This window comes from Mesoplodon mirus, assembly GCF_964341445.2.
Source record: "Mesoplodon mirus genome assembly, chromosome: 2".
Taxonomy (NCBI): domain Eukaryota; kingdom Metazoa; phylum Chordata; class Mammalia; order Artiodactyla; family Ziphiidae; genus Mesoplodon; species Mesoplodon mirus.
This window is the reverse complement of record NC_138977.1, coordinates 60,022,910-60,046,213: the sequence shown is the minus strand read 5'-3', so window position 1 is coordinate 60,046,213 and position 23,304 is coordinate 60,022,910. Positions and strand designations below refer to the sequence as shown.

At 40.4% G+C, this 23,304-nt stretch overlaps 1 protein-coding gene across 2 annotated transcripts in view; it reads left to right on the top strand.

Moving 5' to 3' along the window:
- ASCC1 (activating signal cointegrator 1 complex subunit 1) overlaps nt 1-23,304 on the top strand; it is a 93,078-nt gene that overhangs the window by 49,800 nt on the left and 19,974 nt on the right. For both annotated transcript variants that reach the window (XM_082611001.1, XM_082611002.1), the window contains exons 8-9: nt 11,907-12,031; nt 17,596-17,681. In XM_082611001.1, coding sequence (XP_082467127.1) covers nt 11,907-12,031; nt 17,596-17,681 — 211 coding nt within the window. The remainder of the gene's footprint in view (nt 1-11,906; nt 12,032-17,595; nt 17,682-23,304) is intronic.

The window sequence follows — 23,304 nt, the reverse complement described above, 5'->3', positions numbered from 1 at the left end:
TCCTGCCACTCCCTTCTGGCTTGTAGAGTTTCTGCTGAGAGATCAGCTGTTATCCTGATGGGGATTCCCTTGTGTGTTATTTGTTGTTTTTGCCTTGCTGCTTTTAATATGATTTCTTTGTGTTTAATTTTTGACAGTTTGATTAATATGTGTCTTGGCGTATTTCTCCTTGGATTTATTCTGTATGGGACTCTCTGTGCCTCCTGGACTTGATTAACTATTTCCTTTCCCATATTAGGGAAGTTTTCAACTATAATCTCTTCAAATATTTTCTCAGTCCCTTTCTTTTTCTCTTCTTCTTCTGGAACCCCTATAATTCGAATGTTGGTGCGTTTAATGTTGTCCCAGAGGTCTCTGAGACTGTCCTCTGTTCTTTTCATTCTTTTTTCTTTATTTTGCTCTGCAGCAGTTATTTCCACTATTTTATCTTCCACCTCACTTATCCGTTCCTCTGCCTCAGTTATTCTGCTATTGATCCCATCTAGAGTATTTTTTATTTCATTTATTGTGTTTTTAATCGATGCTTGATTCATCTTTAGTTCTTCTAGGTCCTTGTTAACTGTTTCTTGCATTTTGTCTATTCTATTTCCAAGATTTTGGATCTGGGAAATAGAATCTTGGATCATCTTTACCATCATTATTCTGAATTCTTTTTCAGGTAGAGTGCCTATTACCTCTTCATTTGTTAGGTCTGGTGGGTTTTTATCTTGCTCCTTCTCCTGCTGTGTGTTTTTCTGTCTTCTCATTTTGCTTATGTTACTGTGTTTGGGGTCTCCTTTTTGCAGGCTGCAGGTTCGTAGTTCCTGTTGTTTTTGGTGTCTGTCCCCAGTGGCTAAGGTTGGTTTAGTGGGTTGTGTAGGCTTCCTGGTGGAGGGGACTAGTGCCTGTGTTCTGGTGGATGAGGCTGGATCTTGTCTTTCTGGTGGGCAGGTCCACGTCTGGTGGTGTGTTTTGGGGTGTCTGTGGACTTTTTATGATTTTAGGCAGCCTCTCTGCTAATGGGTGGCGTTGTGTTCCTGTCTTGCTAGTTGTTTGGCTCAGGGTGTCCAGCACTGTAGCCTGCTGGTCGTTGAGTGAAGCTGGGTGCTGGTGTTGAGATGGAGATCTCTGGAAGATTTTCGCCGTTTGATATTATGTGGAGCTGGGAGGTCTCTTGTGGACCAGTGTCCTGAAGTTGGCTCTCCCACCTCAGAGGCACAGCACTGACTCCGGGCTCCTCAATTTGGGATGATGTGTTGTCTATTCATGTATTCCACAGATGCAGGATACATCAAGTTGATTGTGGAGCTTTAATCCGCTGCTTCTGAGGCTGCTGGGAGAGGTTTCCCTTTCTCTTCTTTGTTCTCACAGCTCCTGGGTCTCAGCTTTGGATTTGGCCCCGCCTCTGCGTGTAGGTAGCCGGAGGGCGTCTGCTCTTCGCTCAGATAGGACAGGGTTAAAGGAGCAGCCTCTTCGGGGACTCTGGCTCACTCAGGCCGGGAGGGAGGGAGGGGCACTGAGTGCGGGGCGAGCCTGCAGCGGCAGAGGTCGGCGTGACGTTGCACCAGCCCGAGGCGCGCCGTGCGTTCTCCCAGGGAAGCCGCCCCTGGATCCCGGTACCCCGGCAGTGGCGGGCTGCACAGGCTCCCGGAAGGGCGGTGTGGGCAGTGACCTGCGCTCGCACACAGGCTTCTTGGCGGCGGCAGCAGCAGCCCCAGCGTCCCACGCCCGTCACTGGGCTCCGCGCTTTCAGTCGCGACTCATGCCCGTCTGTGGAGCCCCTTTAAGCAGCGCTCTTAATCCCCTCTCCTCGCGCACCAGGAAACCAAGAGGGAAGAAAAAGTCTCTTGCCTCTTCGGCAGCTCCAGAGTTTTCCCGGACTCCCTCCCGGCTAGCTGTGGCACATTAGCCCCCTTCAGGCTGAGTTCTCGCCGCCAGCCCCAGTCCTCTCCCTGCGCTCTGACCGAAGCCCGAGCCTCAGCTTCCAGCGCTGCGCGCCCCGGCAGGCGAGCAGACAAGCCTCTCGGGCTGGTGAGTGCCGCTCGGCACCGATCCTCTGTGTGCAGATCTCTCCGCTTTGCCCTACCCAGGTATGTGGGGAGTTTCTTGCCTTTTGGGAGGTCTGGGGTCTTCTGCCAGCGTTCAGTAGGTGTTCTGTAGGAGTTGTTCCACGTGTAGCTGTATTTCTGGTGTATCCGTGGGGAGGAAGGTGATCTCCGCGTCTTACTCTTCCGCCATCTTACCCGGAAGTCCCTGTGTGCAAGGTATTTTGAAAGACCATGTAAATTGATACAGAAATGAGTAAGACATGGCCCTATTTTTAAGGCACATTCAGTCATTTGTGTTTCTTTATGTGAAGAGACACTGCTCAATGCAGAGGCATGGAGAAGAGGCCATGTTATAATAAAAACACAGTCAAGTTTCTTTGTATGATTTCATATATTTTAGATGAAAGATTCCCTTAAAATGCTTGACTGTGAAGTGCCTGACCTTTAAAAGAATGGAACCACTTAGATCAAATTTTTCCTCTGGAAACAGTGCTGGGACAGTGTAGCTACACTTATTGATAGATCCTTGGATTTTGTAAAACCTGACTGTGTAGGGAATTTGCATTCAAATTACTCAGTAGTCAGCTGTTGCTAAGACTTAAGCATTGAACACAGTGGCTATTCTTTCTGTTTCTTACTGTCACAGGCCTCCACCCTTGCCACTTTAGAAGAATAGCTTCCTCACATTATACTGAGAACATGAAGCCAAGTCAACTTCCTTCCTTTTTCCCTCACAGTCTACCTGTTTTCATCACACCCACCCCACTCAATTTCACTCTCTTTCTGAAGAATTGCATACATTATCTCTGATGAGGCTAATCCCTTTACTTATTCTGGGACCCCATTCCTTCTTATCTCCTCAAAGACCTGATACCATCAATTATTCCACCCTGCAGGGCATTTCCAGTCCCCTTTTCCCTCAGGCATTTTTCAAATGCCCAGGATGTGAGATGCAATAGACCCTAGGGCTTCTTTCTTATGGAGGAGGCAGATGTAACTAGAATACACTAGGTTGAGGGCTGTGATTGAGATTCTAGTGGTACATAAATGAGCAGCAAAACTCTGCCCATGTGTGGGCAAATTTTGTAAAGGAAGGCTTCAGAAAGCAGGTTTCTTTACTGAATAAGGAGTTTGCAGGCTGAGGGAGTAGCATGTTAGGAAAAGGGAATAAATACTAAGTACAGATCTAGAGGCAGTGTTATATGCCATGTAAAAGGAATGTTGATTTTCATTGGTCATTTGTTTATTCAACAAAACTTTATTAAATGCCCACTGTGTGCCAGACACTGTGCTAGCTGTGAATATAGAATGGTCAGTAAAGGGACTTCCCTGGTGGTCCAGTGGTTAAGACTCTGCGCTTCTACTGCAGGGGGCTCGGGTTCAATCCCTGGTGGGGGAACTAAGATCCCACATGCCTCTCCGCAAGGCCAAAGGAAAAAAAGCAAGAATGGTCAGTAAAGCCAGACACAGTTATTGCCCCCATGTAACTTACAGGCTAATGGAGAAAACAGATGTTAACAACACGTAAATATATCATTGCAAAGTGTGATAAAGGTGAAGCAGGGGGAAAATGGTTCTCTTTTTAAGACAGAAAATATGGCAGTTTAGACTGTGGGAGGGCAGGGTAAGGAAAGCTTCTTGGAGGAATTGATACTGAATTGAGGTCTGGAGGAGTGGGATTTTTCAGGCAAAGGGGTGGTGGGAAATTCTAGGCAAAAAAAAAAATGCAGAGCAAAAGCCCTGTGGCAGGAAAAAGCCTAGCAACTTCCACGTATGGATGAGACATCATGAAGGAAAGGTAGGGTCACATGAGATGTCCATGTGGAGAGATTAGAGGGGCTTGGGTTGAGGCAGTAGCAAAGATAAGAGAAAAAAGAATAAATACAAGCAGAATAAAGAGAAAGAAATCCACATCAAGACAAACCAGCATGGAAGTGCAGAGCACTGAAGACAAAGAACTTAAAAGAAGTCACCTACAAAGGATGGACAGTTATCCAGACAGTGGACTTCTCAATATCAACAACAGAAGCCAGAAGACAGCGGACTGTTTTCTAGAGAAAATAACTGTCAAGCTGGAATTGTTTACCCAGAAAAAAACAAACCTTTAAAGAACAAAAGTGAAATAAAACCTTTTTGTGTCCAAATGCTGTCTTTCCTTCTTCTTATCCTTCTTTTTCTCAAATAGACTCTAAGATTCTTGGAGGCAGGGGGCTTGTCTTATTCACTATAGAGTATTATGTCATAAAAACAGATTACAGAACGATTTGTAAATATACATTTACTTTTTTCCCCTCAAAAGTGGGAAGAGAGAGCAAGAGAAAAATAAACCAGTTAGTCTGAATATATAAGCATCTTATCAGTGGTTATTTTTGGATAATAAGTAATTTATTTTCTTTTAGCTTACCTGTAAGATTGTTTAAAAATAAAAACAGTGTTCGTAAAGCAGGCAAGTGTTACAGTTGTTCAGATACACTTGGTATACTTTGTCACATCAAGGTCAGTAGTAATCAGTATGTGCATGTTAGTGGTAGAATTATGGTTTGACTTAGCTGTGTTTGACTGTAAAGCCTATGCTCATAGTGGGGCAAAAAAAGGAGATTAAGAATAATTGGAGACAGACCACTCTTTTGAGAAGTTTGGTGAAAGGAAGATGAGAGAGATGTAGTTAGATTCTACAACTGTGCAGCTCAGCATCACTGAACCATCTTCCAGTTTGCCATCTTCCTTTCATAGCTGAGCTTCTTCTTTTTATATTGTTTTCTCTCATAAAATTAAAGCCTTCCAGGTGGGTAAAGTGAAAATTAAATGGCTCTCTTTCCCCCTACTCTGACTCTCCCTGTGTTCCTCCCCAATAGATTGTAAGCAGAGCAAATACTGCTGAGAGTCACTGTCCATGTGTATTGTTTTATACAAGCTGGATCACATTATTCATATTGTTCTATAGTTTGTTCTTTTCATAAAACATAACCTAGACATTACTTTTATGTCAGTGTCTATAGATCCTATGATCTACTACTACATAGGCCTTTCCAAGCCATAGCTTATATACAGTAGGACTTACCCTTGCTTAAAAATCTCCCATCATTTCACATCATCCTTTGAATTAGTTCATATTCCTCAATCTAGCAGTCAGTATCTTCCAGGATGAAACCAACTTAATATTTCAACTTGATCTTCCACTTATCTTGGACTTGCCCCAAGCCCTAGCCCGCTTCACTGCTTGATGATCCTTTGTGTCTTTGTTAATGTTGTTTCTTGTGACTAAAATTTTTTTCATGTTACTCATCTCTTTTTGTCCAAGTGCTGTCATTCCTTCTTCTTATCTTTCCTTCTTTTTTCTCAAGTAGACTTTAAGATTCTTGGGGGCAGGGAGTGTCTTATTCAGCATTATATATCCAGTGGCTTTTATAATTCATGACTCATAGTCGATGTTCAGTGAATGTTTGTTTACTTAAGTCATTTATTTTTTCAGCTGATTTACAAAGATGAATTGAGTACAGTTAGCTTCCTGTCCTAAGCCCATCCTCCTGGTAACCTATTCTGGTCTCAACCCAGCTGTAACGTCTTCCACAGTTAAATTACCAAAGCACCTTGTATTGCTTGTGTCATTACCAAAGTCCTCTTTATAGTTATTTTAATAGATTGTAAGCTCCTTAATGACAAGAGCTATGTTTGCTTAGTTCTTAATTCTTTTAGTGACTAGCATGGTGCCTGTATACAGTAAGAAGTCAAGAAATGTTAATTGGATAGAGCTGAATTAAATTTGGGGGAAAAAAAGCCCAAACAAAAGCCTGGAATTTGCACTTTCTAGGGAGTCAGTGATCATTCTGCAGTACAACTCCACATCCATAAAGATGGCTCTGGAATACTTGAGCTTTGTAGCACTTATAGGCCTTTAAACTAAGAGCTCAGATTCAAGGCATTAATAATTGGCTTCTGTTTTCAAACACAAAGCACTATCTAAATGATAAAGCTGCTTAAGAGTAATTTATTATTTTTCTCATAGCAACCCTATATTATTTTTAATTCACTTAAGAGGATGCAAAGGTATAGAGAAGCTTTGTGACTCATTCATAGTCAACCAGGAAAGGATCAGTGAAGTAAGAATTGAAAGACTATATACAATGTTAGAAATTATACTGACATATTGTCAAATGTACTATCCATGACAGCAGCCTGAAATTTAGTGATTATTTCTAAGCACCCTTAAGTTGTCTTAATAGAACCCCAAAGATTTGTCATTTATGAATTCATGCATACATACCTGCAACAGCTATTCATTGAGCACTGATGATATGTCAATTAGGTATTAACTTGGGTGCCAGGGTAAGGCAGTGAATAACATAAAGAGCTGGCTTTGTGGAACTGCACAATAAATTGTAGCAGAGCAGAACTGGCTGCCAGGAGACTTAGATTCCGGTCCCTTTGCCCTGACTGAGCAACTCAACCTGTCTGTGCTTCGTTTCCTGTTGTGTAAAGTGAGCAGGTTAGACTAGAAGGTTTTAAAGGACTTTAATCTCTTCAAAGTTCTGAGGCAGAAATCTTAATTTGCCAGAAAGACAAAGCTGGAAACTGGACTCTTTCATTTAGTCAGTTTAATTTCCTTCCTCTAGTATTACATGCTCCCTGTTTCTCTACAGCTGAGCTCCCTGTCCACTTCTTTTTCTTTTACTTTTAATTTATTTATTTATTTATTTTTGGCTGCGTTGGGTCTTCGTTGCTATGCGCAGGCTTTCTCTAGTTGCGGTGAGCAGGGGCCACTCTTTGTTGTGGTGCGCGGGCTTCTCATTGCCGTGTCTTCTCTTGTTGCGGAGCATGGGCTCTAGGTGCACGGGCTTCAGTAGTTGTGGCTCATGGGCTCTAGAGTGCAGGCTCAGTAGTTGTGGCTCACGGGCTTAGTTGCTCCTCAGCATGTGGGATCTTCCTGGACCAGGGCTCGAACCCGTGTCCCCTGCATTGGCAGGCGGATTCTTAACCACTGCGCCACCAGAGAAGTCCGCACTTCTTTTTCTTTAATAGGAGAGAGGCATCATTCTGTTGTGATTTGAAATTGAGGTGCATTTTTCAGTGCTTGGTTATGTTTAGACCTAAGTTATGTTGTAATATTTTAAAATATTTTAAACTTTATGAGATGGTGTTAGTTAATCAGAAACTTTAGACCCAATAATATAGGTCTTGGCTTGGAGATCCACATGCACAATTAAGTAAGTTAAACTGCAAAATCAGAGTTACATGCATTGTGAATGTATTTTATTTTCCCCTTAGGAATGTGGGAACAAAGTCATTTTCTTGAATCAGTCCTCTTTCTCCATCCTTACTAATGTCTTATTGGTTAGCTCTTCTCATTGCTGGTTTAAATACTTGAGAAAAATATTTTATATCATAGGAGAATATTCAGGGTATATTAAGTTAAATAAGCAGGTTATAGAAAAATGTTCTTTTTAAAATTATGTTTATCTATCTGTAGCAAAAGACTTAAAAATTATTTAACACAAAATTAAGTGCTTATATGTCTATGGTAAGGTTGTTTCCCTTTTTGTCGTTTTCTGCGTTTTCCATTTTTTCTATAACAAACATATATTATTTTTGTAATCAGAAAAAAATTAAGATAACTATGCAAGGAAGCACAGCATCTCTCTTAACTGGCTTCCAAGCCTTTAGTTTTCCCCTGCATATCTTGCTTCTTACAACCCCGTCTTGCTTTCCTAGGTCTACCAAATAAGACTACAGCCCTGCATGACACACAGGAGGCTTCACAATCTGGCTTCAGCCTGCCTCCACTTCATCGCTGCCCTTCCCTCTCCACAGAATTTCTCATGAACCTGGAGTGCGGTGTATTCTTTGATATTCACTCTTTCAGTTGTTCAGGACAAAAATTCTTTTAGAATCACCTTCAACTCCTGACTGCAGTATATTAGCAAAGCCACCACCCTTCTCACCACCTCCACTGCTGCCACGCCCACCAGCTGGGGTGTTGCGACAGCCTCTCAGCTGCCTTCCTGCTTCCATTCTTGCCTCTACCACTGTGTGTCCTCCACACAGCAGCCAGAGGTTTCCTTTTAAAATGTCAGTTGGATCGTGTCATTCTTCTGCTGAAAACCCTCCAGAAGCTCGCCACCTCACTCAGTAGAAGACAAAGTTATTACAGGGGCCTAAGAGCCTATGTAAGCCCCTGTGACCTGGTCCTCCCTCCTCTCCCACCTCATCACCTCTCCCCACAGTTTCATTCCATACACTGGCTTCTTACTGTTCCTCCGTCATGCCACAAGTATGCTCCCTCAGATGACTGTATTTGCTGTTCCCTTAGGTCTCTGCTCAAGTGTCACTTTATCAGGGAAGCCTCACTTGATCACCATGTCTAAAATAGTACACTTACCCTCAATCCCTTTCTCCTTCCTCTCTTCCATTTTGTTTTCTTCATGGTGCTTAGCGCCACCTGATGTCGTATATGTATATTTGTTTACTATCTGTCGCCTTCCACCAGAATGTAAGCTGCTCAAGAGCAGGGGCGTGTTCTGCTCATCTTTTGTATGATTCCCATTCCCACACCAGCCCTTCCTGTCTCCTTTGAGATCTTGTTCTGTTGATCCCCTCTGTTTCCTAAGGTTTCATCTTCTCTGTTGGATAGTTTCTTGTTGTCAGTAAGCATTTTCAACTCTTTCTCCTCATTGAAAATAAACACAAACAACCTGCCTTCAATTCTGTATCTAATTACCGAGGCAATTAGTTTCTTCCCTTCCTTGCAAGTTTCTTGAGTTCATGTGCATGTATCCCCTCCCCGTCTGTCTGGCCTCTCCCTTGGTCCTGTGCAATAAGGCTTCCTTTGCCAGTGTGCTAGTGAAACTGCTCTGGCAAAGATCTCTGATAATGTTCTGATTGTAAGAAATAAGTAAGCATTTTTTGCTCCTTTTTGTACTTTACTTTTTATAGCATTGTACTATAGTGATTATTCCTCTTTTCGCACCCCTTGTAATTCTCTTTTCAGCCTTCCTGAAGTTTTCCTTTTCTTGTTCCTCATCCTTATCGATTGTCCTTACTGGTTCCTTCTCTGCCCCTTACATACGAGTGTCCCATAAAGGCTCTGTCCTTAGCTCTCTTCTTGCTTGCTCTGATTCCCCCTCACCCTGTGACTGCATCTATCCCGTGCTTTTAACTACTTTTTTTGCACTGATAACTCCCAGATCTGTGTCTTTTTCCCAGATTTTTCTCTTGAGCTTCAGGCTTGTTATTTACATCTCTCTCCTGGACATGTCCCACTTGAAATCTGGTGCCACACATGAAAAAGTATACACACTATATACACCACTCCCCACCTTGGTCAGTGACCCACCTGCTCATTTAAGGTGAACTCATGGGAGTAGCTCTCAGCTGCTTCCTCTGCTCTAACACTGTCGTATCTGAGGGCCCCAACCTCTCCCTCACAAGCTCTTTTGAATCCACTCCCTTGTCTCAGTTCTCACTGCCCCTGTCATAGTTTAGATCTTCATCCCTTTCTACTTTATAGCATGGACCTTAAAGTTTGTCCTCTGAAGCCAGACTGCATGGGTTCTGATTTTGGATCTATCACTTATTGGTTGTGTGACTTTAGTCAAGTTTTATAACTGCTCTGCGCCTCAGTTTCCTCATTGTTGAGATAGGGATAATAATTTATCGTGAGGACTAAACGATTTAACAGATATAAAGTGCTTAGAATAGTGCGTGACACATCGTGTTTGTTATTATTTCTACTATTAGTACCACCTAGCTGACCTCAGTACCGCTGGTCTCTTCCCCTTCTAAAGCATTTTCCACTGTGCCGCAGAGTCAGCTTCACAGATGGGTAGCTGACCACACCATTCCCTTTTAAAAGATTTCTGTGGCTTCCCATGGTCTGATCATTATAGTCCCAGCCCTGTGTTCTGTTTCTGGAGGTCGATGGTGAGGGTATGGGTATTTATTTTATTATTATTAATTATAGCTTACTTGGTACTTCCCTGGCGGCCCAGTGGTTTAGACTCCATGCTTCCACTACAGGGGGCACGGGATCGATCCCTGGTCAGGGAACAAAGATCCCGCATGCCATGTGGCCAAAAAATAAACAAATTATAGCTTATTCATGTTTAAATATTCTTTGGTTAGTAGACAAAATAAAAGCAATTAAGATAGAGAAGTGAGAATTATAAGAAGATTAATTTGGAGCTTTGGAGCCTGAAAAACATGAAAGGGAAAAGAATCCTTTGTGCTTCTCACTCAATCTCTAGGGTAAGATAACTCCCTCTTGCTGCAGCATATGAGTGCAAGCGGAAAAGGGTTGTTTTGCCCATGTCTGAATGGGTGAAAGATAACTGGGGGTTAGGGGTACCAGAGGCTGCTCTATCCGTGTGGAGACAGGCATTGAGCAACTCAGCTGCTGCAACCAGAGAGACTGCCCTGTGGCCTCAGGAAAACTCCCACAAATGGGCCACGCAAGGTGGGCTTGGCTCACATCTCACATAAAACAGACCCATCCAGCCCTGCTCAAGGAGAAGCTGCTCACAGGGCTACAGTGTTTTACCATGGCCCAAGAAGCAGTGGAAGATTCACAAACTCTACAGATATCTCAGGGCCACTTGCGTCTGGGAAAAGAAGTTGTATGTGGCACAAAGAGTATTACTAGTATGTACATGTAAAATGTAAAATCTTAAAAAATGTTAAATCCATTGTTCATTAGTACACTGGCGACGGATGAAAGATTTTGAGCTGGGGAAGTCAATTAGCATGCAGCACAAATCTCAAAAAACGCCAAGGGAAAGGTTGAAAGGAACAGGCTGCTCCCTGCGCTTATCAGGTGCGCTGCTCTGTCATTTGATGCAGACCTCCACATCAGCACCCATGTTCAATGAGAACTTCAGGCTCAGGTTGGACGTCTGGTCACACTATGTAAAAGCCACAGGCTGAACTTCACCATCAGATGAGTGAGTGGTCACAGAAGGTGGCTGCTTTCTGAGGCCTAGGGCCAAGATCTGCTCCACCACATCCTCGATGGGATAATGACCCCCTCTCAGTGGTGCAACTAGCAAAGTTCTTCAGAATTGAAGGGGAGATAGAGAGTTTTTCAGACAAACAAAAACTGAAGGAGTTCATTGCCACTAGACCAGCCTTACAAGAAATGTTAAAGAGAGTTCTTTAAGCTGTTGATCAAAACACCGGAACAGAGTAAAAACTTCCTGTGCAAGAATTGTTTCTGGTGGAGGTATTGGAATGAACAGCCATCATCAAGATAGAGCTCACCCACTGCAGAACCCTTAGTGCTTAGAGCCAGCTGGAGTCCATTTGGAGGCATCAGTTATGTGGCCTGTGGATTTTCCTATAGTTGTCTTCATTGGTACTACTCTTCTACCTCATTGAACACTGATGTAGTGGCCAGGGCTGCTGGGGTTTTCACAGTGCATGCTCCTTCCCAATGAGCAAATGTCTGAGAGTCATGCCAGACCTCATTTGATCCTGGCAGAAACACATCAACCACAGTAGCTTTTGGTTCTGTGACTGGATGAACCAATAAAGCACTTTCTTTTAGACAGCTCTCTGCTGAGCCTGGCTTCTTGTGCAAGATTTCCAAGATCATAAACTTCCATCTTCCTTCAAGGCCATGCTTAAACCTCCTGTGAAAACCTGGCCCCTCCAAGTATAGTTGATCACTCCCTTACACTCACCAGGATATTGTGCAGTTGTTTCCAGGTGTCTTGTCCACACAAAGCTGTGTGCTTCATGATGATGGGGACTGCAGCCTTACTTACTTCCTCTTCTTTTGAGGGCCTTGTACGGTGATTGGCTCAGAGTAGATGCTTCATAAATGTGAATTAGTAATCAGGGTTCAGGAGTTTACTAAGATTTCTGTACTGCTTTCTTCAATTTCTCCAGGCTGCAGGAATTAGTTGATCGAGTACTGGAACGTTTTCAGGCATCTGGACTAATAGTGAAAGAGTGGAATAGTGTGAAACTCCATGCTACAGTCATGAATACTCTATTCAGGAAAGACCCCAATGGTAAGTGCTTCATAGAACCACAGTACAGTTTGTGATCAACAAGGCCTAATGATGTCCCTGGGGTTTGAAGAGAATGGGCTATCAAAGAATCTCTGCTACATCTTCTGTTTTAGATCCATTAGCTTGTTTTGATGAGCGCAGTGGAAGGGGGCAAGGACATATCTAGCATGGGACTGTAGCATTCCAAATCTTATTTCTGTCGCACATAGAGTTGCCAGATATAGCAAATAAAAATACAGGATGCCCAAGTAAATTTCAGGTGAAAAATGAATAATTGTTTTAGTGTAGGTGTGTCCCATGAAATACATGGCAGCTTTTGTTTTTTTATAAAACAAGAAAGATTAACTAGTAAAGGTAAATGTTAGAGCAGTGATTCTCAACTAGAGGCAGTTTTACCCCCAGAGGACATTTGGATTGTCTGGAGACATTTTTGGTTGTCAGAGTTAGGGGGCTGGGAGTGAGTTGCTACTGGCATCTAATGGGTAGAGGTCAGGGGTGCTGCTTAGTCCTCTACAATGCACAGGACAACCCCTCATAACAAAGAATTATTCAGCCCCAAATGTCAGTAGCACCAAGGTTGAAAAACCTTGTGTTAGAGTAATGTTTTTTTCCCTCATGAATCTAAACCTTCATATAGAAATGCCTGTTTTAACCCTTTATTTGGGATAATAATCTACATTTTAATAAGGATTATTTTTCTTCCCATCCTCACCCACCAAGTCAAAGCTATCTAGCACACATTCAGCATCTGTCTGACCAGGAGCTACAAATTCAAGTTATGTGCAGCTTCTTCTTCAAAGCCCTGTTGTTTAAAATATACCAGCACCAAAACTCCATATTCAGGTTTTATTACGTTTGTTAGGACCCTGACCTTGGTTTTAGGAAGCCTACGTTGGAAGAGGACTACATCTACATCAGGACTCCCTCAGAACCCATGAACTATTTATAGATTTATAGTTTAGGACAGTTTTTGTGTCCCCTTTTATCAAAGTACATCTTTTAATTTCTTCAGATATATACCAGAGAACTCAACTGTAAGTTGTTTGGTTTGGTTAGCGCCATTGTTGGACTAAGAGATATGTAGCTAATCCAATTCTTAGTTCTAGTGTTAACTGTTTTATGATGCTACATTGTATTTTCTTTAAGACTTTTCTAAATAAATCAGTGTTTTACCTTTCAGAGCACTGAGATCAAAAAACGTTCAAATGACTCAGTCAAAGCCTATGGACTCTGGGTAGTTAATAGAATCCGAAGCTCTATACTTATTCTTGTTCTGATGGAATATATTTCTTTCATTTGGATAGTGGTATTGCAGAAGAACATTTGGAATTCCAGAAAAAAAATTTTTTTTCTGGAATATTTGATATAAATTATAATGTAAGTTATCTAATGGGAACATTTAAAGGAGTTTGTGGTATTTATTTTGTTCTGGCCAGTTTTTTAAAATTTATTTATTTTAATTTATTTATTTTTGGCTGCGTTGGGTCTTCTTTGCTGCGCTCAGGCTTTCTCTAGTTGTGCCAAGCGGGGGCTACTCTTCGTTGCGGTGCGCGGGCTCCTTGTTGGCGGTGGCTTCTCTTGTCGCGGAGCATGGGCTCTAGGCACACGGGCTTCAGTAGTCGTGGCACGTGGGCTCAGTGGTTGTGGCACACGGGCTTAGTTGCTCTGCGACATGTGGGGTCTTCCCAGACCAGGACTCGAACCCGTGTCCCCTGTGTTGGCAGGCGGATTCTTAACCACTGCGCCACCAGGGGAGCCCTGGACAGTCAGTTTTAATCTTGGAAAACACTGTTAGATCCCCTGAGGTGGTGTACATTTTAACATCATCATGTAAAGACAGAGGTTCAGAACTCTAAAGTACACTCTAGGGACTTCCCTGGTGGTCCAGCGGTTAAGACTTTGTGCTCCCAATGCAAGGGGCCTGGGTTCGATCCCTGGTCAGGGAACTAGATCCTTCATGCATGCCACAACTAAGATCCCATGTGCTGCAACTAAGACCCGGCACAGCCAAGTAAATTAATTAATTAATTATTTTTAAAAAAGGTACACTCTAATTCAGGGCTCCCCAACCCCCAGGGCGCACAGCAGGAGGTGAGTGGCAGGCAAGCAAAGGGAAGCTTCATCTGCCGCTCCGCATTGGTCTCATTACTGCTTGAACCATTCCCCCCACCCTGGTCTGTGGAAAAATTGTCTTCCGTGAAACCAGTCCCTGGTGCCGAAGAGGTTGGGGACCGCTCTTCTAGTTCATTGGTTCATAAGTTACATTGTATCTAGCACCATCCAATAGGACTTTCTGTGATGATAGAAATATTCCATATCTGTGAAATCCAGTATGGTAACCACTATCCACATGTGGTTATTGAGTACTTGAAGATGGCTGGCTAGTGAGACTGAGAAAGTGAACTTTTAATTAATTTAAATTTAAATAGGGACTTCCCTGGAGGTCCAGTGGTTAAGACTTCGAGCTCACAATGCGGGGAGTACAGGTTCAATCCCTGGTCAGGGAACTAAGATACTGTATGCCACATGGCATGGCCAAAAAAAAAAGAAATTTAAATAATCACATGTGGCTAGTGGCTACTGTTTTGGACAGTGCAGTATTTTATTAGACATGTAATACTATCAATAATACATTCTGCATCTGTCCTAGTCCTTAAATCTTAGTTCAGACCTCTTACAACTATACCATACCCCATTATTAACTAACCTCTTAACATAAAAGAGTTGAATTATATCGGAATCTGTATCTTTTAAATTGTGTGGATCCAGATGTGTATTCAGTTGGCACCAGAGCTTCATGTAAGAAAATGTTCTGTGTTCACAGTCTAGTTATCCTTTCCTATTGACATATATTTTAAATATAACAGCTTTAGTGAGATATAATTCATATACCATATAACTCACCTATTTAAAGTATAGTGAGTAATGTAACAATTACCACAGTACATTTTAGAACATTTTCATCGCCCCAAAAAGAAACTCCATAGTTATTGGCAGTGACTCCCCATTTTCCCCTTACTCTTCAGTCCTAGGCACCACCAGTCCAATTTCTGTCCAATGAATTTGCCCTTTTTGCATATTTCATATAAATAGAATCATGCAATGTGTGATCTTCTGTGACTGACTTCTTTCACTTAGCATAATGTTTATAAGGTTCATCCATGTTATAGCATGTATCAAATGTCATTCCTTTTTATTACCAAATAATAATCCATTGTATGGACATACACATTTTATTTATCCATTCATCAGTTGATGGACATTTCTGTTGTTTCCACTTTTTGGCTATTATGAATAATGCTGCTGTGAATGTTTATGTATGTGTTTTTGTGTGGGCATATGTTTTCATTTCTATTAGATATATACTTAAGTGTGAAATTGCTGCATCATGATATCAGTATGTTTAACTTTTTGAGGAACTGCCAGACTGTTTTCCGAAGTGGCTGCACCATTTTACATTCCCACAAGCAGTACAGTAGTTCCCCCTTATCCGTGGGAGATACGTTCCAAGATCTCCAGTGAATGCCTGAAACTACATACCACGTTCTGTATTTTTCCTATGCATACATACCTATGATAAAGTTTAATTTATAAATTAGGCGCAGTAAGAGATTAACAACTAATAATAAAATAGAAAAATTAAACTATATACTGTAAAAAAAAGTATGTGAGTGCTGTCTGTCTCTCTCAAAATTGTTTATTGTACAAATTTAGTGCCTTTTCCATTTTCACTAAGCACTTACCATGCACTGTGACCGTAACTTTTGCAGCTTTTGAGGTGTGACAGCAAAACTAGTACAAATCTCTTTTTCCTTCTTCCTAATTTCACGGATAGAAGATTTGTTCTTAATGTAGATATTAGCAAACCTCAGCATATGATCTTTTTCTTTCCTTATTAAGTCAAGAACTTTCACCATTTCACTTAAAGGAAGCGCTTTATGGCTTTTCTTTGGCATATCCGAATTGCTGGCATCACTATTCTTGCCGTTTGGGGCCATTATTAATTAAAATAAGGGTGACTTGAATACAAGCACTGCAATACCTTGACAGTCAATCTGATAACAGAGAGGGTGGGATACGCTGGACAAAGGGATGACACTTTCTGGGTGGGACAGATCACGCTACTCAGAATGCTGCACAATTCAAAACTTAGGAGTTGTTTATTTCTGGAATTTTCCATTAATATTTTCGGACCTCGGTTGACCATGGGTAACTGAAACCATGGAAAGCAAAACCATGAATAAGGGGGGACGACAGTACATGAGGGTCTCAATTTCTCTACATCTTTATCTGCACTTGTTATTATCTGTCTTTTTTATTATTGCCATCATTTGGGGTGTGAAGTGGTATCCCATTGTGACTTTGATTTACATTCCCCTTATGGCTAGTGCTACTTATAGATTTTGCACCTGTCATTAAACATTTTAATCTTCAGATTTCATTACTGCTTTTTTATTGACATTTACTTAGTATGAATTTACTTTAAAGTTTCACATCTCCTTTTAACAAGGAACCTATTTTTAAGTTGTGAAATATGCATAGGATTGGGATCTTGGATTAAGAGAATAGTTCTCATTAGGAAAATAGTCCTGTAGTTACCCAGGTGTATTTCCAGTGGGCTAGCTAAAATATATTATGTTCATGGAGTTAGCACTTTGGATGTATTTTATCAATTCTGACATGGTAATCTCCATACTTATGTACAATAAAAGAATATACTCAAAAGTAGAAATACAAATATTTTTGAGTGTCTGTTGATGGGCAGGAAAGGGTTGATATTTCAGAAAATATTCTGATAGTTAAATAATTCTTGAAGATGCTTTGAATTTTATATACCCTGGATTCTTCTCTGTCTTGTGTTTTTCTCTATAAAGGCTATAGAATACATTGTTTTGTTTTTTCTTGCCAGTTATCCCTTTCCTTTGATATCCTTTTTTCTGCTGCATTTGAAGGACATCTTTTGGGATAAGCAAGCTAAATTAATGCAAGGAGTTAGAACACAGCTTTGATGAGGCTAAGGACATAGATTTGCAGATTTCTGTGTAGAATGTCAGGATACTTTTGATTGCAGCTGAAGAGGTTTTTCTCATTTGGGGCGAGTCCTTAAATCAGCCCAAAGCTTAGTTGCCAGCATTTTTGACTAGTTAATATGTGAACTTCTGTATATTTTTATGTATTTAAAAATGCATGCAGCTTATACAAAATCTTGGGGTTTTAGACTACAAGGAACCTTTGGAAATCACCTAGTCTTAACCTCTAACTTTGTAAATGAGGAACTGAGGTCCATAGAGGAGACATAAACTGCCTAAGAATATGGTTAGTTATGTAGTTTAGGCACAGTGAGTACTTGGACAGTGTTCAATGAATAAATATATATCAGTTGATGACAGAGCTGAGACTAGATGCTGGGTCTCTTGACTCATAGCCTGATGTATTTCCCTCCATATTATGTCACTTACCAGGTAGTACATGAAGATGTTGCTAGTTGTCCCTGTAGAAGTCCAAGAGAAAACAGATACATAACCCAAGCTTCTCTTCTAACATTGTCTTTGGAATATTTACAGCTGAAGGCAGGTACAACCTCTACACAACGGATGGCAAATATATCTTCAAGGAAAGAGAATCATTTGATGGCCGAAACATTTTGAAGGTCAGTATGAAGCAGAGTGAATTGGAAACCTTTGGCATGTGTCCTAAAATAAGGGAGGACAATAAGTGGTTCTCCTTTTAACAGTAAAGTATATTTTTCTCATATTTCCCATGAGGATTATTGATTGAAAGGACTGTTAAAATTTTTTTCATTGTCCTAAAAGAGAAATCTTTTTTGACTTGTTAAAAGGCTTGAAACTGATGATTTAAGAAAAAAGTATAGTGACTATTTGGATCCGTAGGAATAAGTTGATTTTAACCTTGTGAGTCTTGCTCTGTATTTTACCTCTGGAGGACTGAGTGTGCATTTTTTTAAGTGAAAGAGAATAGTTTGTCTTGTTCTAGTAGATTTTTCTCTTCACTCACAAAGTCGCTCTCCAAAGTTCCTGTATAATCTATTTTTACTCAGGAACAGCCCATGTACTAAAAACTTGGTGGTCCGTTTCTGACTGTTGAGGATTTGCTTCTGAGCGTTAAATTAACCTATGAAATTTAAACAAAAAGGGTTCTTTAGGATTGCATTTATCTTTCTCCCACAGACCACATTCTGTAACATCCACAGTTTATGCCCTCTCTATCAGGTTAACATACCATTGTGCCTCTGTGCAAAGAGAAACATAAGTTGATACCAAAGGAGAGGTTTTTGATTCTTCATTTTACTTGTTCTATAATGATGCAGGTCATACATTTTCAAGGCCATGGATGTTTTTTGGAGCTGGGAGGGAGAGCATGTATATAATAACTTAAGAATAAGCTCTAGCTTTAGAAATGTTTTTTCTTTTTCCTTCCTTCCTCCATTCCCTTATCTTATCGCTTGACAGTTTTCTTGCCAAATGCCTAGTATGACCTCATTGAGTATAATTAATGACATCACTCTTCAGCAGCTGCAAGCTTCTCACTGCAGAGCCCAACAGAGCAATGACAGCATTCACTTAGGCAGGCATTCCTGCCTTGTGGGGAAGGGGCTTTGCAGGGCTTTGTTGATTCCTTCTTTTACTTGATACCTTTTCTCTCTTTGAGTAATTTTCTTGTCTTCAAAGTAGCTATTGTAGATTCGGTTTGAGTGGCAAGCTGCTAATGAATTCAGTTGCAGTTTACTTATTTTCCCAGGCCACAGTTTCATTGTATGAATCTTTCTCCTCCTCTAGCTCATTTCCTGGGGCTTTTTAAATAATAGCATTAATTATTTTACTTTTTTGTTATTGTTAATTTGATTAAGAAAAAAAACTAGACGAATGGGGAAAGAAATCTGTTGGAATGACTCAAGCCAACTTGGTTCCTTTGAAATTAGAATTAAAGCCCAAAAGGTATGTTGATGCAAGTGGAGTGTGAGGTGCTTTGACATCTATAAGAGGGAAGTAACAGCAGGGAGCCTGAGAAGTTGCTGAATGAACAGTATGGATCTCTCATTGAATATTTAATTTCTCTCATTCTGGAAAGTCAGTTTTCCATTTAAAGATGCTTGGCTTGGAAATCTTCCTAACCCACCCCAGCGATGACACGGCTGTAGCTCCCTCTAGTGTTGACGAAAGCTTGCTATAGTAGTTGTGCCCTTACCGTTAATGCCTAATTGGAGTTTTAGAGCTGGGCCCAGCTAGGTACTTGGAAACTATTTAATCCAGTTCCTCATTTTACTCTCTAAGGGTGTGAGATCCAACATGGTTAAAGTGTTTTGCCAAAGGTTAACACTAGATAGCAGAGTCTGAATCAGAACAAAGATTCACAAGTTAGCAATGTTTCTACTCTCTTCCATAAATATGCTCAGTGTTTAGGTAGAGATCAGTAGATATTTGAAACTGGGCCTATCTGAATTGTGAAAATATCTTACTAGACATAAATGTTGGGGCAATGGGTATGCCAGTTAATCTAAAACTGGCTAATTAAGAGACTTCTGAGTTGAATGCAGTACTAACACCAAAAGAAATACTTACTGACTGTATACCATCTGTCAGACTATGTGCCCTGTAGATAAAAGTCATTATGATACAGTCCTTATCTTCCAGGAGCTTCCTGTCTTTGAGAGATACAGCTGGTTAATAGGTAATTACAGTATAAAATGATGGGGGCAAATTATGAGATGGAGGGGAAGTACCTTTGAACACAGGTAGTTGTAACAAAGTATCTTTTGATAGAATTTCCAACGTATTACTTTTTTTAATAAACTTATTTATTTATTTTTGGCTGCATTGGGTTTCATTGTAGTGCACAGGATTCTCATTGCAGTGGCTTCTCTTGTTGTGGAGCACAGGCTCTAGGTGTGCAGGCTTCAGTAGTTGTGACACGTGGGCTCTAGAGCACAGCCTCAGTAGTCGTGGCGCACAGGCTTAGTTGCTCTGCAGCATGTGGGATCTTCCCGGACCAGGGCTCAAACCTGTGTCCCCTGCATTGGCAGGCGGATTCTTAACCACTGCGCCACCAGGGAAGTCCCCCCAGTATATTACTTTTCAATCATTAGTTCCAGAAAATATAATCTTTCACTTACATTTAATCAAAGGAATTAACTTTTCTTTGAGAATAAAGATAAAATGTGGCATCCAACAACTAGCCCCCAAGCGGTAATAACTGTATTTATGAAGTAGCTATAGCAGCCCACTTTTTGGAATTACAAGACAAGTCTTTCTCAACTAGAACATTAGAACCCATGGCCCCTGAATCCCTTGCAAAAAAAAAAAGATTTAAAAAACTGATGGACTGTACATAGTTTTTGTACCCGATATAATTATTATGTTTAGAAAGGGAAAAAAAATCACTTTCATTAACAAGATAGGAACTGACTTGGAATAAACAGAAAGGTTAACTGCATTGGTTGTTAAGGATCCCAAGCATATGTGTACAGCATATTAACAGCTACATAGGTCAAGGATCAGGAATGCTGGTGATGGGAAGCAGCCTTGGAAAAAAATCAACTTCATCTGCTATTCAAAGAGAAACAAAACGAGAATGCAAGTCATTGCTCATTGTAAGAATTTAATGAGTAACAGCCAATTGCTATTCTACTCCATGAAGAGAATTGGTCCTTTTGGCTTGGTGTACTATTATGTGTTTTGGATGCCTTAATAAGAAAAAAAAACCTCCGACTCTTGGAGGTAGAAGCCACATTTTTCTTTTGTATAGCTCTTTTGAGAGTTGTTGCCGCTATTATAGACTAGTATCTGGTAATTCCTAGTTAAAATAAGAATTTTCTTACCCTAAGAAAGACTTTGAAAGAAGAACTGACAACTAAAGAATCGTTCCGCGTGTTTTTCAAACCAGAAAAGGAATATATTTAGTAATAGCATTTTTTTATGAAAGACTGACAGATAGCTCTGAAAGGAGGATATACAAGTGAAGAAGACCTAGGCCAAATTAATAGGATAGTGTCCTGTCAGAGGGTTTCCATTTCTCATCTAAGAGATAGGAGCAAAGATGTAGTTTGTTTGTCTATAATGCAGTGATAAACTTGTAAATGGAGAAATCATGCTGATCTAAAGACGTAATGCAGGAAATAACTGCTCCCTCGCTAGCTAAAAGTAGAATGGTCATTAACTGCCAGTTTCTGGAGAGAGAAGTGGTCTTAATGGCAGTCTGTTTGGGGGACTTATGAAATGGTCTTATGCAATCGAATCAATATTCCAAGACTGTGCTCTCAGCAGATTGAATAGGGGTACAGTAGTAACTGTTTAAAAGCATAGCTTCTAACTGCAAAGTGAAGAGGAGACATTAGAGCCCTAGGTTGTACTCACCAGAGATGATTTGGTACAAATAAAGGCACAATAATATATTTGGGAAGGAATAGACAGTACTATAGGTCCAAAATCAAAGGACACTGTGAAAGTGCCATTTCTTTAGATACTTAAAAATCCTGGAACAAAGTGATGCTGGGAAGACTGGACAGCTTCATGTAAAAGAATGAAATTAGAACACTTCCTAACACCATACACAAAAATAAACTCAAAATGGATTAAAGACCTAAGTGTAAGGCCAGAAACTATAAAACTCTTAGAGGAAAACATAGGCAGAACACTCTTTGACATAAATCACAGCAAGATCCTTTTTGACCCAACTCCTAGAGAAATGGAAATAAAAACAAAAATAAACAAATGGGACATAATGAAACTTAGAAGCTTTTGCACAGCAAAGGAAACTGTAAACAAGACAAAAAGACAACCCTCAGAATGGGAGAAAATATTTGCAAATGAAGCAACTGACAAAGGATTAATCTCCAAAATTTATAAGCAGCTCTTGCAGCTCAATATCAAAAAAACAAACAATCCAAAGATGGGCAGAAGACCTAAATAGACATTTCTCCAAAGAAGATATACAGATTGTCAACAAACACATGAAAGGATGCTCAACATCACTAATCATTAGAGAAATGCAAATCAAAACTACAATGAGGTATCACCTCACACCAGTCAGAATGGCCATCATCAAAAAATCTACAAACAATAAATGCTGGAGAGAGTGTGGAGAAAAGGGAACCCTCTTGCACTGTTGGTGGGAATGTAAATTTATACAGCCACTGTGGAGAACAGTATGGAGGTTCCTTAAAAAACTAAAAATAGAACTACCATACGACCCAGCAATCCCACTACTGGGCATATACCCTGAGAAAACCATAATTCAAAATGAGTCATGTACCACAATGTTCATTGCAGCTCTATTTACAATAGTCCGGACATGGAAGCAACCTGAGTGTCCATCGACAGAAGAATGATTAAAGAAGATGTGGCACATATATACAATGGAATATTACTCAGCCATAAAAAAGAAATGGAATTGAGTTATTTGTAGTGAGGTGGATGGAACTAGAGTCTGTCATACAGAGTGAAGTAAGTCAGAAAGAGAAAAACAAATACTGTATGCTAACCCATATATATGGAATCTAAAAAAAAACAAAGGTTCTGAAGAACCTAGGGGCAGGACAGGAATAAAGATGCAGACATAGAGAATGGACTTGAGGACACGGGGAGGGGGAAGGGTAAGCTGGATGAAGTGAGAGAGTGGCATGGACATATATACACTACCAAATGTAAAATAGATAGCTAGTGGGAAGCAGCCGCATAGCACTGGGAGATCAGCTTGGTGCTTTGTGACCACCTAGAGGGGTGGGATAAGGAGGGTGGGAGGGAGACACAAAGCGGGGGGAATATGGGGATATATATATATGTATAGCTGATTCACTTTGTTATACAGTAGAAATTAACACAACATTGTAAAGCAATTATACTCCAATAAAGATGCTAAAAAAAAAAATCCTGGAACATATAAACCAAGTAAAAAAAGAGATGAATTTGTTTTTTTTTTCTTTTTTATATAAGAATATTTAAATTTAGAGAAAGAGGGAATTGGCAGTATTTAACTATATTAATATTTAATAGTACTTTATCTGAAAATATGTTTTAAATCTAGCTAGGTACATTGAGACTTTTCTTGAAAGATGTAAATGAGAGTAACTCAAGTACTTCATTCATTTTTGCTTTGCTCCATCTCTGCCTCTTAAAGTTCTTTAAAAGGACAGTTAGAATGAATGCATTTAAATGAGAGCTTTATTTAGTTTTCTTTACTTAGAGAAGTTTCTATAAAGGAAGCTGTTTAAAAATACATACTATTTATTCTCTTTGGTAAAAGTTCATAAAACGTAT